At 26.2% G+C, this 18708-nt stretch overlaps 1 protein-coding gene across 1 annotated transcript in view; it reads right to left on the reverse strand.

Annotated features, from left to right (window-relative positions):
* LOC122501625 (neuroligin-1-like) overlaps positions 1-18708 on the reverse strand; it is a 33005-nt gene that overhangs the window by 13538 nt on the left and 759 nt on the right. The window contains exons 2-3 of the mRNA XM_043611237.1: positions 16015-17166; positions 2785-2931 (exon numbers count right to left, since the gene is read on the reverse strand). Coding sequence (XP_043467172.1) covers positions 2785-2931; positions 16015-16582 — 715 coding nt within the window. The 5' untranslated portion in view covers positions 16583-17166. The remainder of the gene's footprint in view (positions 1-2784; positions 2932-16014; positions 17167-18708) is intronic.

Below are 18708 nucleotides of genomic sequence, written 5' to 3' on the forward strand. Positions count from 1 at the left end.
TCTGTAACTGATATGAAATCGCGCAAAAAACTTCCTCTTTAGTTAAGTGTACAAAAATTTACACCAAACATGAAAATATATTTGATTAACATTACTTTTTATTCATAATTATATTCATTTTTATTCATTTTCATTCATTTATATGCATATTATATGCAAGATATTAAATTTCAATAATGTATTTTAACGTAATGCTTATAAATTTCCCAAAATGTTAATTACAACATTCGCAATACTATCCTTATAACTTGAAAGTATCAAACTGCAACGAATTAAAACCAAAGAAAAGATTACAAATCATAAATTGATCAAAATTATTGTTATCAATTTGATCCAGTTTGTTATCAATTAGCAGGGCTCGAACTAGGTCCGTAAATCCCGTAGAAATCTGTAACTTTGCTTGAAGTCCGTAAAAGTCCGTTTTTTTAAAAAAAAGTTCCATAAAATCCGTAACTTGAAAAAAAAGATCAAAAAGTTTGTAAATTGTACGATATAATTTGGAGAATTTTAGAGAAATTGCAAATGATTGTAGAAATTCAATTATTTTCAAAAGTAATAAAATTTTTCGCAAAAATTCAATTATGTTCAACATTTTTTAAAAATTCTCGTCAAAATTTCAATTATCTTTAGAAATAATTACATTCTTCTCCGAAATTCAATTATTTTCAATATATATCGACACTATTTTCATAAAATTTTCCAAAAGAATTCAATTATTTAAAAAAAAAATTAATAAAATTCTACACAAACTTTTAATTATGTATATTTTCAAATAACAATAAAAATTTCGCAGAAATTTCGTTATTTACAAATTTTTTTATAAATTTCTTCGCAATCATTCAATTATTTTCATAAATAATAAAATTTTTACGGGGATTCAATTACTTTCCTAAATAATAAAATTCTTTTTAGGAATTCAATTATTTTTACAAATAATAAAACTTATTGCAGAATTTCAATTATTTTTAATACAATTTCAATCGAATTCCTGCAAAAAATTCTTAAAAATTTTATTGAAATTCGTGAAAAGAATTCAGTTATTTAAAAATTTATAGACAAAATTCTTTATGAGAATTTAATTTTAAGAAACACGCAATTATTCAATAAATTGTTTTTTTTGTATTTAAATAATTGAATTCTGGTAGAATTTTCTCATAAAAATTGATTTTAAAAATGGATTTCAGTTAAAATTTTAGATTATAATTAAATTTTAAAAGCATTATAGCGTAAATTTTTCGAAATAATTGAATTTTCAAAAGATTTGAAATTAAGTCTTGCAAAATCTGAATTTTTCATATTTTTTAATTAACAATTCTGTGGAATTAATTTTTTTTGAGAAACTTTAATATTATTGCGGATTTTTTTTTGAAATTATTTAAAAAATAAAAATAATAGATTTATAGAAGATGTTTAGTTAAAAACACGAAAAAAAATTGAATTTTGTTAAAGTTACAAATTATTGCTGAAATTCAATTATTTTCAAGAGTAATAATATTCTACACAAAAATTAAATATTGTTGGAAAATAATAAATTTCTTTTTAGGGATTTAATTGTTTTCACAAATAATGAGACTCATTGCAGAATTTCAATTATTTTTAATACAACTTTAATCGAATTCCTTGAAAAATGTAATTATTCTTAAAAATTTTATTAAAAATAATAGATTAAGAAGAATTTTAGTTAAAATAAAAACACTGAAAAAAAATGAATTTTAAAGTTACAAATGATTGTAGAAATTCAATTATGTTAAAAAATTTAGAAAAATTCTCATCAACATTTAAATTGTCTTTATAAATAATAAAATTTTTCTTCGAAATTTAATTATTTTTAAATTTTTTTATAAAATTCTTTGCCAAATTTCAGTTTATTTCAAAAAATTTTCTAAATTCAATGATTTTTAATATCTAGGTACTATTTTAATAAAATTTTCCAAAAGAATTGAACTATTTACAAATTTTTTATAAATTTCTTCAAAATAATTCAATTATTTTCATAAATAATGAAATTTTTCACAAGGATTCAATTATTTTAAAAAATAATAAAATTCTTCAAAAGAATTCAATTAATTGAAAATTTGTTGATAAAATTCTTTACGAGAATTTAATTTTGAGAAAAATTCTTTTATTCAATAAATTACTTATTTTTGTATATTTAAATAATTGAATTCTCTGAGAATTTTCTAATAAAAATTGGTTTAAAAATTAATTTCATTTAAAATTTCAGATAATAATTGAATATTAAAACCAATATAGCGTAAATTTTTAAAAATAATTGAATTTTGAAATTAATTTTTTTGAAAATGTTTAATTGAATTGTTTCAATATTATTTGAAGTTTTTATTTTCTAATATTTAGTTAATTGAAGAATTTACGAATAATTGAAATTTTGTGAAATTGAATTTTGTAAATAAAAGAATTTGAAAATTGTCAAAGAACTTTTTCGAAAATTATTAAAAATAATCGATTTAAACAAGAATGTATGTTAAAAACTCCCGAAAATAATAATTGAATTAATAATGTATTTTATCACTGGGTCATCTTTAATTATTATAAAACATGAAGAAAGGCGATCACTCCGAGTCGAATCACTTCGAACTCAGAGTTATCGATATCTTCATGTTTTATAGTTATGAAAAATTTAATTTAGTTTTAAGTAAAATGTTCCGTATTTTTAAATACTTTCACTGATTCGAGCCCTGAATGTGATACTTGGAAGAGAACTTTGAAAGTAAAATATCAATGAGAAAAAAACATTCTGATTTGAATTGTTAAAAACTTATTTACCTAAGACTCCAAGACGGAAGTTGATAGTAACTACAATTAGGCGGCCATAAGCAGCGAGAGCAGTTCCATCCAAAGGATTTCCTGTACCCCAAGAATATGATTCTCCATGAATAATTAGTAAAGCCGGCAATTTATCCTGAGTGCCACCTGCAATTTCAAAACAAAATACATTATGAACTTACTATATAATAATTCAATTTCAATTATCATCAACATAATAAATCAATTCAAATTACTAAAATTAACTAAAAATTCTCTTTTTTAAATTTAAAATTTCCATTTTTTTTATGCGTTCTCGAATTATTATCATAGCAAAATTTTTATAACCCTTAAAAAAATTGAATTATATAAAAAATAAATGTAATGGAACGATGAAGAACGAACTGGAATATAAACGACTCAATTGTTCGTGTGCGGGTCAGATTTTTTTACCTTCGATTGTTCTCTTCGTGCTTTTCATATAAAACAATTGTTGTTTGCTGTCAAGTGAAAATTCATGAAAGCACAATAGAGAACCAACTATACTTTTTTAAGAAGTTGAAGAAATTCTTTTCTGTCATAATAATAATAATAATAATAATAATTGCGACAAAATAAATAGTTTTTAATTTATTTGTTTAAATTATTTGTTCATACGTGAATTTGAAAATGAAAAAAGATTTTAATTATAAGTTTAAGTAAAAAATGTACGCGAAGTATGAAATTTAAATATGAGAACGCAGTAGTATAAATCTGGTTTAGTCAGACAGAATATTCGCTAAGCTGGTACAATTAGATTATTATATTTGTTACCATAATTAAAAATTAGTGTACTTATACGACGACATATTTCAGTAACATTTAATGTTTGTTTAGAAAACATTTAAGAGCTTGAGTAAAAATTACGTAAAAGAGAGAGAGAAATATCTTTTATTAAATGTCTACTGCATGGAAAAAAATACGGTCTCATTTTTTCTGTGCATTAAATTCAACCAATGTTTCGCTCAGAAAAAAGGATTCTCTTCTAATATCCTCTCGATTTATATTCTCAAAACAAAAGTATAATTCCATTTGCATGTATATTTTTTTATTTTTTGTTAAAAAAAATGTACTCAGAGTGTTCGATTTCTTCATGTTTTAATATAATTATTAAAAATGACCGAGTGATAAAATCATTTACAATTTAATTATTATTTACAAGAATTTTTAACTAAAATTCTTCTTTAAATCGATTACTTTTAATAATTTTTGAAAAAGTTCTTTGACAATTTTCAAGTCCATTTGTTTACAGTATTCAATTTTACGAAAACTTTTTCAAAAAAATTAATTTCAAAATTCAATTATTTTTAAAAATGCACGGTATATTGCTTTTAATATTCAATTACTATCTAAAATTTTAACTGAAATTCATTTTTAAATCAACTTTTATTAGAAAATTCTACTGGAATTCAATTATTTCAACAAAAAATTAATAATTTATTGAATAATTCAATGTTTTTAAAAATTTAATTCCCATAAAGAATTTTATCAACAGATTTTCAAATAACTGAATTCTTTCGATGAATTTTAATAAACTTTTTAAGAATAATTACATTTTTTCGAGAAATTTGGTTAAAATTGTATTAAAAATAATTAAAATTGTGCAATGAGTTTTATTATTTGTGAAAATAATTGAATCCCTAAGAAGAATTTTATTATTTTTGAACAATATTTAATTTTTGCGAAGAATATTATTACTCTTGAAAATAATTAAATTTCTGCAATAATTTCTAACTTTTCCAAAATTTTTAATTTTTTTCGGTGTTTTTAACTAAAATTCTTCTACATATGCATTATTTTTAATAATTTTTGAAAAAGTTCTTTGAGAATTTTTAAATTTATTAGTTTATAATTCAATTTTACAAAATTTTAATTATTCGTCAATTTTTTCCATTAAATTTATTAGAAAATAAAAACTTTAAATAATTTCAAAAAAAATCCGCAATATTAAAGTTTCTGAAAAAAATTAATTCCATAGAATTGTTAGTTAAAAAATATAAAAAATTCTGATTTTCAAATATTTTAATTTAAAACTTTTTCAAACTTTAATTATTTCTAAATATTTACACTCTTATGCTTTTAAAATTTAATTATTGTCTAAAATTTTAACTGAAATACATTTTTAAATTAATTTTTATGAGAAAATTCTACTAGAATTCAATTATTTAAATAAAAAAAAACAATTTATTGAATAATTGCATGTTTCTTAAAATGGAATTCTTCTAACGAATTTTATCAATAAATTTTTAAATAATCCAATTCTTTTGACGAATTTTATCAATAAGTTTTTAATTAATTCAATTCTTTTGACGAATTTTAATAAAATTCTTAAGAATCATTAGATTTTTCGAGGAATTCGATTAAAATTGTATAATTTATGAAAATAATTGAATTCCTAAAACGAATTTTATTATTAACGAAAATAATTGAATCCCCGTAAAAATTTTATTATTTATGAAAATAATTGAATGATTGCGAAGAAATTTTTTAAAAAAATTGTAAATAATTGAATTTCTGGGTAATTTTTATTATTTTATGAAAATAATTAAAGGTTTGAGTAGAAATTTATTAAATTTTTTTTTAAATAATTGAATTCTTTTAGTAATTTTTATTAAAGTACTTAGATATTAAAAATCATTGAATTGAGGAAAATTTTTGGAAATAATTGAAATTTTGACAAGAATTTTATTAAAATTTTTGAAAAATAATTGAATTTCGGAAGTAGTATTTAATTATTCCTAAGATAATTGAAATTTTGACGAGAATTTTTAAAAATTTTTGAACATAATTGAATTTCTGTGAAGAATTTTAATATTTTTGAAAATAATTGAATTTCCGCAATCATTCGTAATTTCTCTAAATTTCTCCAAATTATATCGTACAATTCACAAACTTTTTATCCTTTTTCAATGAAATTACGGACTTTACGGACCTTTTTTTTAAAAGAAACAGACGTTTACGGGATTTACGAAGTATTCTTACATGTTTGAATTTCAGTTAATTAAATTACCAACTGTCATCTAAGAATTTGATATATTTGGAGTACCCGTACTATTTATTGCGAAACTATAGAATCTGAGTCTCGAAATTATATATAGAATCGCAGAATATCTCTCGTGTTCACACACGAAAACTATGACAAATTGTAACTTGCTCGTGTGTTTTGGAATAACCTGAGTCTTAACGATCAATAGAGCATGATTAATCGTTGCAATTAATATTCGGAACTCCCTATTGTGGTATTGTCATTCACTCAATTTTTGTTTTTATGGTTTACACGAATGTTTTTACGTTTTTCATTTTCAATCGATTTCACTTTTTATATAAAATACACATATCCCACATTTCACTAGATAAATATATTTGCCGAGAATATAAATATATGAATTTAATATTTTTCACAAGCATCGTTTGATAAATATTCTGTTGGTACAACAGAATAAATCATTTTCTCTTTTTTGTTTACTTGATCCTGATAGACATTTTCAGTAGCATCGCAAGTTTAAATTTTGACATTTGAAAATTCCTAAGACAAAGTATGAATAGCGTTTCTCACATTTTTCTTGCAAAAGAAACTCAAATATCATTTTTCCTTTAGTGGTTCGAGTCATATATGCCCATAAATCATAGTAAGAGGGTTCGGACAACCTCGACTATCTAATCCGTTGGTGGGTTTTTAGGTGACTGTCGAGAGGGGTCAGGTACGTGGCAACAATCGAGCGAATGAAATCTTTTGTTCTTTCTGAATATTAACGTGGCTATTTTTCTTCTCTGCCTTTTATGCCGAAAAACGTAATTTTTAATATTTTTTATTCGATTTTCAAGCCCGCGTGGATTTTATATTTCATTATATTATTTTTGACCTGTTTACAATCAGGTTACAAAACCTATATTCCATCTGAATGTTCTACAAATCATTATATTGAATCTTATATATTATTAAAGGGAAACTTTTCCGACAACAGTCTGTCAAGTAAGTTCTCAAACAAAAGTATTTTGTTTCAAAGTAGAAGAAGCTTCTATTATTTTCTGGAAAACCTGCATGGCAAAAGAAGTATACTCTAACGTTTTTCTTCTTCGATTAAAAAGATCCAATTACTATTGAGTTGTGATTCCACTCGGAGATTGAATCCGTTAAAATAATAGACATTTCTTTTTTCTTTCTGAATACTATATAAATGTTGATACAAAAAATTTAAAAAAAAACAAGTTGATATAGCTGTGAAATATTTAATTTTCTATATAATTCAATGTACATTTATATTGATAGTTTTTTTTTATATCTGTTATCAGAGTTTTCATTTTCAATACCACTTTTGTGGCTCTTTTGTGTAGTTCCACTTTGTACCAACCACTTCGGCCAGATTTCCAATACAAAATTGTGAAGTAAAATTTTATCTATTTGTTTGACAAATAAGTATTATTCAATTTTATATAAAATGCTGAAATAACAATGCAGATACGTATACACAATGTATTATTAAATTTTCTCTTTGGTTTAATGTAAAAAGTAAAATTATTTATGCGCTTAATAAATTTTTCACAAATGCCGCAAAAATTTAATTTTCTTTTTCCCTGGATTTACAGACAAAATTTTCACTTCTTTCCTGACTCTAAAGAATATTCCGATTTACTCTCAAAATTATTAAATATTCAAAAAAATGTTCTGTTTCATTTATTTACGAATTTCTTTACTAGGAAAATTATTCGAAAACATCAATAACTTCTTTTTAAAATAAATATTAAATTATTCTTTTTCCGTAGGAATTAAAATTTTTCAAAACATTCAAAGAAGATATCGATCACTCCGAGTCTTCGACTCGGAGCAATCGACATCTTCATGTTTTATAAAAATTGAAGATGACCCAGTGATAAAATCATTATTATTTATTTTAAAAATATTAAAAATATTGTTACTGTAACTTCTTTAAAATTGTTTTCGTCTTTTTTTTCCTTGACTTTTCTCTTATTTCCAAACAAAATTTTGTCTTTTTCTTTGACACCAAAGAATATTTTGATTCACTCTAAAAGTTGTAAGATAATATGTGAAGAGTAGGGACAACTGATAAGAAGGGGGACCTTGGGAAGGGAACGATTGCGAAAATAGGCAGGAAAGCTTCAGTTTTAATTATGACGAAAGACATAACACATTGTATATTCCGTATCGAGTCTTATTTTATCTTATATTAAATATTATGTCTTGATTTAAATTTTGAGTTTAACTTTATTTATTGCCCTTTTAAAGTGACCATCCTCTTACAAAGTGCAATTATTTTTTTCTAGAATCTTAAACTAAAAATTACAATAATTCAATTTTGCGGAAATTCAATTATTTGGGAATTCTTCCATTAAACATTTATAAGAAAACAAAAACTTGAATTTTTTTTTAAATTCAATCAAACTTTTTCAAAAAAATTAAATCTACAAAATTGTTAGTTAAAAGTGTAAAAAAATCAAATTTTCAAAGATTTTAATTTAAAATACTTTCAAAATTCAGTTATTTCTAAAAATACACGCTACACCTAATGATTTTGATATTCAATTATTATCCACAATTTTAACTAAAATTCATTTATAAATACATTTTTATTAAAAAATTCTACGAGAATTCAATTATTTAAAATTTTAAATACAAAAATAAAAAATGTATTGAATAATTGAATATTTCTCAAAACTGAATTCTTATAAAGGATTTTATCAACAAATTTTCAATTAATTGAATTCTTTTGAAGAATTTTAATAAAATTTTTAACAATAATTACATTTTTCGAAGAATTTGATTAACATTGTATTAAAAATAATTCTACGAAATTCTGCGACGAATTTTATTATTTGTGGAAATAATCAAATTCCGTAAAAGAATTTCATTATTTTTTTAAATAATTAAATCCTATCGTGAAAAATTTTATAATTTTTGAAAATAATTGAATTATTGCAAAGAAATTTATAAAACATTAGTAAATAATTGAATTCTTTTGGAAAATTTTATTAAAATTATAGTAGATATTGAAAATCATAATTAAAGATGACCTAGTGATAAAATCATTAATCAATTTTTATTAATCTACGAAAATTCAGTTATTTAAATACAAAAATAAATAATTTATTGGATAATTGAATGTTTCTTCAACTTTATTTCTCATGGACAACTTTCTAAACAACTCAACTTTCTCTCAATTTTTAAATAATTGCATGTTTTTGATGAATTTTAATAAAATTTTTAACAATAATTACATTTTTCGAAAAATTCAATTAAAATTGTATTAAAAATAATTGAAATTCTGCGATGAGTTTTATTATTTATGAAAGTAATTGAATCCCTGTAAAAAATTTTATTCTTTAAGAAAATAATTGAATTTTTGCGTAGAAATTTATAAAAAATTTGTAAATAATTGAATTCTTTTGGAAAATTTTATTAAAATAATATTAGATATTGAAAATCATTCAACATTCATTAGAAAACAAAAACCTGATTTTTTAAAAAAAATTCAATTAAACTTTTTCAAGCAAAATTAATTCTAGAGAATTGTTAGTTAAAAGTGAAATTTTGCCAAGATTTTTATAAAAAATTTTGAAAATTATTGAATTTTAAAGGAAAATTTTATCATTTATAAAGATTATTTAAACGTTGATATTGAGAATTTTTCTAAATTTTTTAATATAATTGAATTTCTACAATCATTTGTAACTTCAAAATTCAATTTTTGCAGTGTTTTAACTAAAATTCTTATGTAAATCCATTATTTTTAATAATTAATTAAATATAGGATATTAAAAATTTTAACTATAATTTCAGAAGAATTTGAATTTTGTAAATTTTTTAAAAAAACTAAGCTCTTTCTAATTAAATTCATTCGAATTTGAAATTTTATAAAATCTCAAACTAAAACCTTTTGAAATTGATCTATTTATGAAAATTGTAAACGCAACTCTTTGAGAATTGAATTAATTTTGAAATATTTAATTAAAATTATTCATCAAGTAATTTATAAGTAATAATTATTGTCAGAAATATAAAGAATTGAGGGTTTTGTATTAGAATTCGTGGTAATTTAATAGCTTATGAGACAAACAAAAAAGTCACCAAAATTCAGAATTTTTTCATGAATTCTAAAAATTTAATTTTTTCCAGTAGTTTTAATAAAAATCCCTGATTTTTCCCAGAATTCCCCGACCTGTGACAATCCTAAATATAATAATGTTCACAATTATATGCAATCTAATAATTTGAATATATATTTAAAAAGTTTATTAATAAGTTAAGTTGTCAGCGATAAAAATTGCCGGGTTTTAGTGAAACGTCAAGAAAGTTTTATGGCAGGGTTCACGTTTCTAGTGCTTGAATTAATAGCCTCCTTTAATAGAGTGCCATTCTCACATCCGATGCACCGCAGCTCATACATTCACGTTTCTTGTCATATAGGTAACGCACAATCATCGCTGAACGGCTATCAAGCAAGAGAGACGAGACGGAACACCTGTTGCCGGCACTGACTCTTGGTTAAAGGCCTGCTGGACCGAGTGTAAGATAATATTTAGTTACAATGTGAAAACAGCTTTTCTCTCTTATGAACCTCTTGATACCATTATAAAAATCTAAACCTTCAATTAATATTTCACGAAAAAACGAAATTTAACTAATTGTAAGTAAATTAAATCAAACTTAATTCACGTTTTCTATAACTAATAGTAAACTGAAGTGACATAAAACAGCAAGAGAAGATACAGTTATTTTCAGATATAATACGCTTTTACAATAATTAGTACTTTATTTACGAAAATTTAATGAAATGTGCATCAAGTGAAATGCAATTAATATTAAGCGCTTCCGGATTTATAATTTTCTATTTCGTGTATTTCCCTGATAAATTGAATATTTCATTGAATTTCAAGTGTTGCTTATATTAAACGTTTAAGGTAAATCCGATTAAAGCGCGAAACGTTATTAGTCGGGCAAACGACACATAATCGCAAGTCGCAGAGAATACTATCTGCCAGTGAAGGTTCCAAGGAAGTCGATATTTCCAGTCTGTTGACCTAATCTTCATATAATCGTGGATAGACAGGAATCTCTTCAAGAGAAAGGGATGTGATCACTGGATAAGAAGTCACTTCCGCATGGTCCTAAGCAACAGAGAATTTTATGAAAGCTTTACTTATCTCTTTGATAAAAAAAGCAAGCAATACTCGTGAGTGATTTTATCATCAAAATTCAGATCCATTTGAAGAATGCGCACTATGTGAATAAATAATAATTTCAAAATAGGAAAACAAAACTATTTAATCCCAGAAACTTTTCATTTCTTTTCCGAAGAAACTACTACTTTTAACAAGTACTTTTCACCAGATCTCAAAGTTAAAATGAAGAAAAAAGAAAAAATTCTAAAAAGAAAGTTTCGAAATTTATATTTAATGCAACGCAACGCTCTCTTTCACTCTTTTTCGTAATTCGTAATGCATTCTGGAAGGCACTATTTAAAAGGGTTGAAGAAAGAGAATTGGCTTTTAATTGATATTCTGTTGTTCACACTTTTAAATCCAATGCCGATGAATAAAATGTTGATTCGACACGAGTCCACCTCACTCCCGCGATGCTTGCAGGTTCATATGAAAATAACTGCAATGCACTACGGAATTGACGCGGATTCCGCTCGTGTTCTTCACTGATGAAGTAGATGAGTAGATTTTCAAGTTTCTTCAAGTCTTGGTTTATTCTTCCCTTTCTTCTCCTCATTTATCCTTCTTCTCACACGTTCATCATTTATTTCGAGCGTTGCATATTTATTTATTTTTATAAGCACCACAAGTGTCGCCTTATTAAGAATTCTACTTCGTGTGCAAAAAAGTTCTTTTAACTTATACAAACGCAGAGCTATAATACAGTATATGAAATTCTTTTTCCATGAACTTTTTACTGCTTCTAAACAAACAAAAGTACTCTTCTCGCCTAATAAATTGCTTATACTAATATTCACTTACATTTATGATAAAATTAATGAAATTCTGCATAAAGACTTGTTCATTATCTTCATTCGTATTATTTTCCACCTCTTTGTGCAAACTATTTTCACCCATTGTACAATTTAAACACAAATATATTTATCGCTCTTAAAGTTAATATGCGCAAATAGTTGTAAACATGGAGCAAATTAATTTGCAATTAATCTACATATTTTATTTCACGAAATTTTAATTTAATTACCTAAAATTAATAAAAAAAAATTTAATTTTAGAAGCAAAACATACTAAAAGCGTTTGAAAACATTTTTTAATATTCTAGAATAAAAACTTAGATTAGAAACTCAATTCTTCGGCCGCAACTGACTAGGATAGAAATATTCGCGTTCTACGCTGAATACAAGCAAAATTTAACTGAAATATAGCAGTTTTTCTTTATATGCACGTGCAATATTACCGCCTTTCCTCTCATATTCAAACAATCTTTTTCCTCTTTCGCAGTCACTCCCTTTTTCCGCCCATGAGATTACTGCTTGGTTGTTGGCAACTCGAATTTGATCATTTTTTTCTCTCTCGCTTTTTGCTTGATTTCAGTTCTCATAGAAAACTCAAAAGCGACAGACTATTCAAATTTAGTATTTGTTCTATATAGCAGGTATATTTACCACAATTTAAAAAACGCGTATGAAATATTTCATTTTTTCCAATATACAATAGATATTTCACTTTTTTATTTAAAGTTAAATTTCGATTGAAATTTTCAAAAATCCTGGTGTATAATTCTCATGAAAAAAACAAAATTATTCTTAATTTAGTTGGAATTATGGATTGATCCATAAAATTCATGATTTTTCCATTTCGATGCAGATGAGATCGAGTGATTTTCTCTAAAATCTTCTATTGCAATAAAATTTTTTTACATATACGATTGAAAGCTTGAATAATTAATATCTACTGGAGCGGCACATATATAATAAAGAGAATAAAAATATTTTTTATAGAAAAATCAAAAATTCAAAATGTTGGTAAATTTTCAGCGCAAATAAAATTGAGGTATTTTAGTTGAATAAATTTTATTATCTTTTACAGCTGAATTTTTATCAAAAATAATCTAATTTTTCTCAAATTATTAGTTGTGTGTTATAGTTTTCTTGAAAGTATCAAATTGATATTCTAAGTTTGACTACTTTTTAACTACTTTTCTTAGTTTAATTAGAACACCAAGCGAATTAAGAAATTTGTATAAGATTATCAAAAAGTTGTTAAAAAAACAAAAATGTAGTTTTCTCTTTTGAATTAGTAAAAATGTTTACTAATTTGAATTAGCGACTGACTTTTTGCTTTTAAATTAGTAAATATTACTAATAAACAGTAATTTCTAATAATTTATTAATAAAATTTACTAATTCAAAATGAAATAGTCAGTCATTAATACGAATTAGTTAAAAATAACTAATTTTATAGCAAAAATATGAAATAGTTGGAAATAACTAATTATTAGTTAAATTCACTTGTAAGATATGTAAAAATATCTCAAATTTTTGGTAACTAATTCAATTATTTACAAACATTTTAATTAAATTCTATGCAAACACACAGTAAAAAGAAAATCTTATTTTAAGGCACGAAAGCTGCCTTAAATTAAGATGCAACATTTTTAAGACAGTCAATGTTGAATTTACGCACGTTTTTCGTATCCTTTAACATTATAGCAGACAGTGTTGAATTTAAGGTAGCTCTTAAATTAAGATTTACTTTTTACTGTGCATTTAATTGTTTTTCTAAATAATAAAAATTTTACAGGAATTCAAATTATTTACAAAATTTTTTATAAATTTCTTCGCAAAAATTCAATTATCTTCATAAATAATAAAAGTTATCGCAGAATTATTAATTATTTTTAATACAATTTTAATCGAATTCTTCGAAAAATCTAATTATTGTTAAAAGTTTTATTAAAATTCTTCAAAAGAATTCAATTATTTACAAATTTGTTGATAAAATTGTTCCTGAAAATTAAATTTGAAGAAACATTTAATTTTATCCAATAAATTATTTATTTTTGTATTTAAATAACTGAATTTTCATAGATTAATAAAAATTGATTAATGATTTTATCACTAGGTCATCTTTAATTATGACTTTCAATATCTGCTATAATTTTAATAAAATTTTCCAAAAGAATTCAATTATTTACTAATGTTTTATAAATTTCTTTGCAATAATACGATTATTTTCATAAATAATAAAACTTTTCACGATTCAATTATTTACAAAAATAATAAAATTCTTTTACGGAATTCGATTATTTCAATAAATAATAAAATTCATCGCAAAATTTCGTAGAATTATTTTTAATACAATGTTAATCGAATTCTTTGAAAAATGTAATTATTGTTAAAAATTTTATTAAAATTCTTCAAAAATTTCTTCTTGTTTCAATTAATTGAAAATTTTTTGATAAAATCCTTTATGAGAATTCAGTATGGAGAAATATTCAATTATTCAATAAATTATTTATTTTTGTATTTAAATAATTAAATTCTCGTAGAATTTTTTAATAAATAAAAATTGATATGAAAATGGATTTGAATTGAAATTGTAGATAATAATAATTGAATATTAAAAGCAATTTAGCGTGAATTTTTAGAAATAATTGAATTTTGAAAGGGTTTTAAATTAAAATCTTTGAAAACATGATTATTTCACACTTTTAACTAACAATCCTGTAGAATTAATTTTTTTTTGAAAAAGTTTAAATTTTAAAAATAAATTCAAGTTTTTGTTTTTAAATAAATGTTTAATGGAAGAATTTCCAAATAATTAAATTTTCGCAAAATTGAATTGTAAACAAATTGATTCATTTCAAATTAAGTTAAAGAAGAATTTTAGTTGAAAATTCTAGAAAATAATAATTGCATTTTTAGAGTGAATCAAAATATTCTTTGATGTCAAAGTTCAAAATTTTGTCTGAAAATAAGAGAACAGTCAGGGAAAAAAAAGATGAAAACAATTTTAAAGAAGTTACAGTAACAATATTTTTAATATTTTTATAATATATGAAATAATTTATCTTATCACTCGGTCATCTTTAATTTTTATAAAACGTGAAAAAATATTCTTATAAGTTGTTGAATTTCAAAAAGGTTTGAATTTGATAGTTTTGAAAATCTTAATTTCTACGGAAAAGCATTTATGATTCAATATTTATTTAAAAAAGAAGTTATTGATGTTTTCGAATGATTTCCCAATTAAAGAAATTCGTAAATAAATGTAATAGAAATTTTTTCGAATATCTAGTATTTCTTATAGAGTGGATCAAAATAGTCTTTAGTTTTAGGGAAAAAGTTAAAATTTCGTCTGTAAAGCATGGAAAAAGAAATTAAAATTTTTGTGTCAATATTATAGTGTTAGAGAGTATTTTTTAGTCCGAGAAATTTTGCTGAAAATCAGTTGAGAATGATTGAAATAACATTTTCGAAATCCCATTGTAAAAAGATCCCAATGTGAAATGTGAAAATACCCTGTCAGTGATATTGTCTATACGGTCAGCCCGTCTGATTTTACCGAGTTAATCCACTAGCGCCGCACTTGAAGGCGTAAGTGGTATACGTCCGCTTACATCAGACAAATTTATCCGCAAGTGGAATTCCGTGAGACCCGTGCCACGTGCGCACATTGTAGGAAAAGTACAATTCGTTTTGCAAATGTAATATTTATTCCTATTATTATTATTATTGCTTAAATAAACATCTCTTCGATGCTAACAGTGTGCGTATGAATATTCAAATCGCAAATATTTGTATTTGATTATATTAATAATTGAAAAACGTATTTAGTTTAAAGCATTTTACTGCTGAGAATCACAAGGGAGTGATGAAAATATATAATCATAAATACCCATAAAGTAAATATACATATATAGAGTAGGATCGGTATAAATTCTAAATATTTTATTCTGTATTGAGAACTTTTCTATACTGCGAGCATATATATGTGCTGTGAAATCCCATTGAAAGCCATATTTCATTCATGTGAAATTGAAGCAGAAAATTGTACAAACTTTCAGGAAAGAATTGTGTACTGATCATAATGGATTGAATTGAAAGCTAAATTAAAAAAAGGAAATGTAGACGTTCTATTTTTATAGGTATTTAGATGAATTTGTCTACAGATTGAAAATTTCCTTTGAGAAGTTCGAAAAGAATTATGGAATAAGAGTCAGCTGCACTTTGGGAAATAAAATGCACTTACCGTGTGGAGGTCGAGGAACGTAGAGGTTGAGATAGAGGCAGTCTTCGCTCTGGTTGGCTAAGATGGGCGCAATCTTTTCGAGGTAGAGTCGCCTGCTCCTGGGCAGCTTGGGGTCCGACTTGGGGGGTTTCTGGGGGCAGGCGGCGGGCAAAGTGTCTGCGAGTTTAGTGCCCCGCCAGGTTGTAGGTGTAACAGGCGGCATATATCGTAGAGAGCCAAGAGGCGGAGTAGCGTAAGGCACGCCATAATAAATTTCGACATCTGAAGTTCTGGCCGCGACTCCGCGCAGCGTTCCGTACCTCGTTCTGACCACTCTGGTGCTGTACTTCTGTCCGCCAGCGAAGGCGTCCGCTGGCAGCCAGGGTCCGAACAGCAGTCCAAGGAAGACGCACACCAGTGCCAGCGATCCCAGTTTATTCGGAGCCTTCTCGGCGACGACCTGAGGACGAACGTCGGCCTCGGCCTCGGCCTCTTCAGCCTTGTCGTCCGGGTCCTCGGCATCGTCCAGGGCTCGGTTTTCGATCCTCGGTCCCCTTGTCCTCGTGGCAGCGGTGGAGGGCGTCCGCATCGCGTCACGCCTCCGCGGCCTGGCCCCTCCGGGCCCAGCATCTGTGGCGTCCTTCCCGGCAACAGGACCCGACTCCGGGGACCAGTCGACAATTCTCTCTCTCCTCGTGCTTCGAGGGCAGACCACTTTCTTCCTTAACAGTTGCCGCTCGGAAACTTTGACGCGCCGTTGTCTCTGCAGCACAACTACCTCTCAGTTCCATTCTCGAGCACCCTCCAGCACCTCCTCGACTCCGCAGCCACCGTCGACGTCGTTAAGGCCGTGATCGAGCTCGAGTTCTCGCCACTGGATAATCTTGCGGGCGTCATCGGCACACGCTCAAAAGGAAGGGCTCAGTCTTCAATCTTCCTCAGTCTTCCCACAACCCGAGCACAGTCAATAATTCGAGGCACTTTTGCAAAACTGCTGACGCTCCAATTCAAAGACAAGCTCCAATCGTGGCTAGACTCTAAAGTTTCTCCTCCTTTCTTGCTTAAGAAATGACTCTTTCTCTGCAGTCTCTAATTCCACCTAACGCCCATCTCCAATTTCTCTTGCTGCTCCCGATGCAACCGTGTCCCGATTTCCATTTTTATCTCCTCTCGCTGTAACAATCATTCGAATGTAATTAGAAACCCTGCAATTATCACCGTACTTACTTTTAACATATAAGTTAACACAATTTCTCTTTGAATAAAAATTCCTTCGTGTATCAATTAGAATTCCCTTTTGTATCCTTAGAAAAACATCAAAATACTGTAGAATCTTTAGAAGCAAAGTATCTTCCAAAAGATTCTACACTACTTGTATCGTTAAATGAATTAAAAGAAAAATTATTTGCCAAAATTAAACCCGACAAGGGAAATACTATCAGACTCTTATGTACTTGTACTTGACAACCATTCGATAGAGAAACTCTCATTGAGACGATTTGAAAACTTGAAAAGAGGATCAAAGCATCAACGGATTATAGGTCGGATACTCGGATCGATAACGATAATGAGAATCGAACTCTTCTTAACGTTTTTTCCAGTACAAGTGAGAAAGCTATTTTTATTTAAGAGTTCCCTGTCTGAATATATCACTTATGTGAAATGATACTTCCAGCTACTTCAATCAACAAAGGAATTTAATTAAGTTGATCAACTGGTCATACAGCGGCTATTGTACTCAGCAGCAGCAAACAATACAGGGAATAATTTTATACCAACTCACTTTTGTTTGAGTGACAGTAAACAAGAGTATAAACACGGTTTTCTGACCATTTAACTCTAAATTTTAATTTAACGCTAAATGGTCAGAAAATCCTCTCTAACTACATGAAATGCTTCTGTTGGCGTGACATTCACACGTTATCATTCAAGTACCATGAGTTAAAAAGGGTATTAGAAATATTTAGCGGAAAAGTTTTTGCTGCATCTCTTTTGTTGGATCGAATCTATTAATTTTCAACTATTCACAGTTTTTCTGCGGATATCAAATTGAAACAAAAAACAAATCAAAAGTTAACACTTTTGATTCGTTTTTTGTCTCAATTTGATTTCCGCAGAAAAACTATGTTGTTTTCAACTATGTATGCCTTAAATTAGGAAAAGGTTAAGCTTCATTTTTGGGACTACCCAGAATATCAGATCATCTTGCATACAACAGAACTTATGGTTATTTTAGGAAACTACAAATTTACATGAAAAGAAGTCATAAATACAATTACATGATTACTATTATCCGTTTTATATCGCAAAAAAGTCAAAAGTTCACATGGTCATCTTTAAATAACTGTAAATTCCATAATCGTCAACAAAACCCCTTCATGTGTGCCTTAAAATTGAAAAAAGGTTAAAAGCTTCATTTTTGGGGCTATCAGCAAGATTTTAACTTGCAAACAATAGAACTTGTGGTCATTTGAAGAAAGTACAAGTTTGCATGCAAAAAAAGTTGAAAGTTTACATTGTTGTCTTCAAACAGCGGAATCTGAATTGATCTGAATCAAAACATTCGAAAATCTGAACCATTCTCTGAATTTTCGAATGATTTATATAAATATCTATGAATTATTAGACATCAGTGCTCGGTATAAATAGAAAATTTTGATGAAGCTTGTTTAAGTATTGAAGTGAATATTTAATCTTGAAACATTGCAAATAGAG

The sequence above is a fragment of the Leptopilina heterotoma genome, unplaced genomic scaffold (assembly GCF_015476425.1).
Source record: "Leptopilina heterotoma isolate Lh14 unplaced genomic scaffold, ASM1547642v1 Lhet_212, whole genome shotgun sequence".
In the NCBI taxonomy this organism is placed as follows: Eukaryota; Metazoa; Arthropoda; class Insecta; order Hymenoptera; family Figitidae; genus Leptopilina; species Leptopilina heterotoma.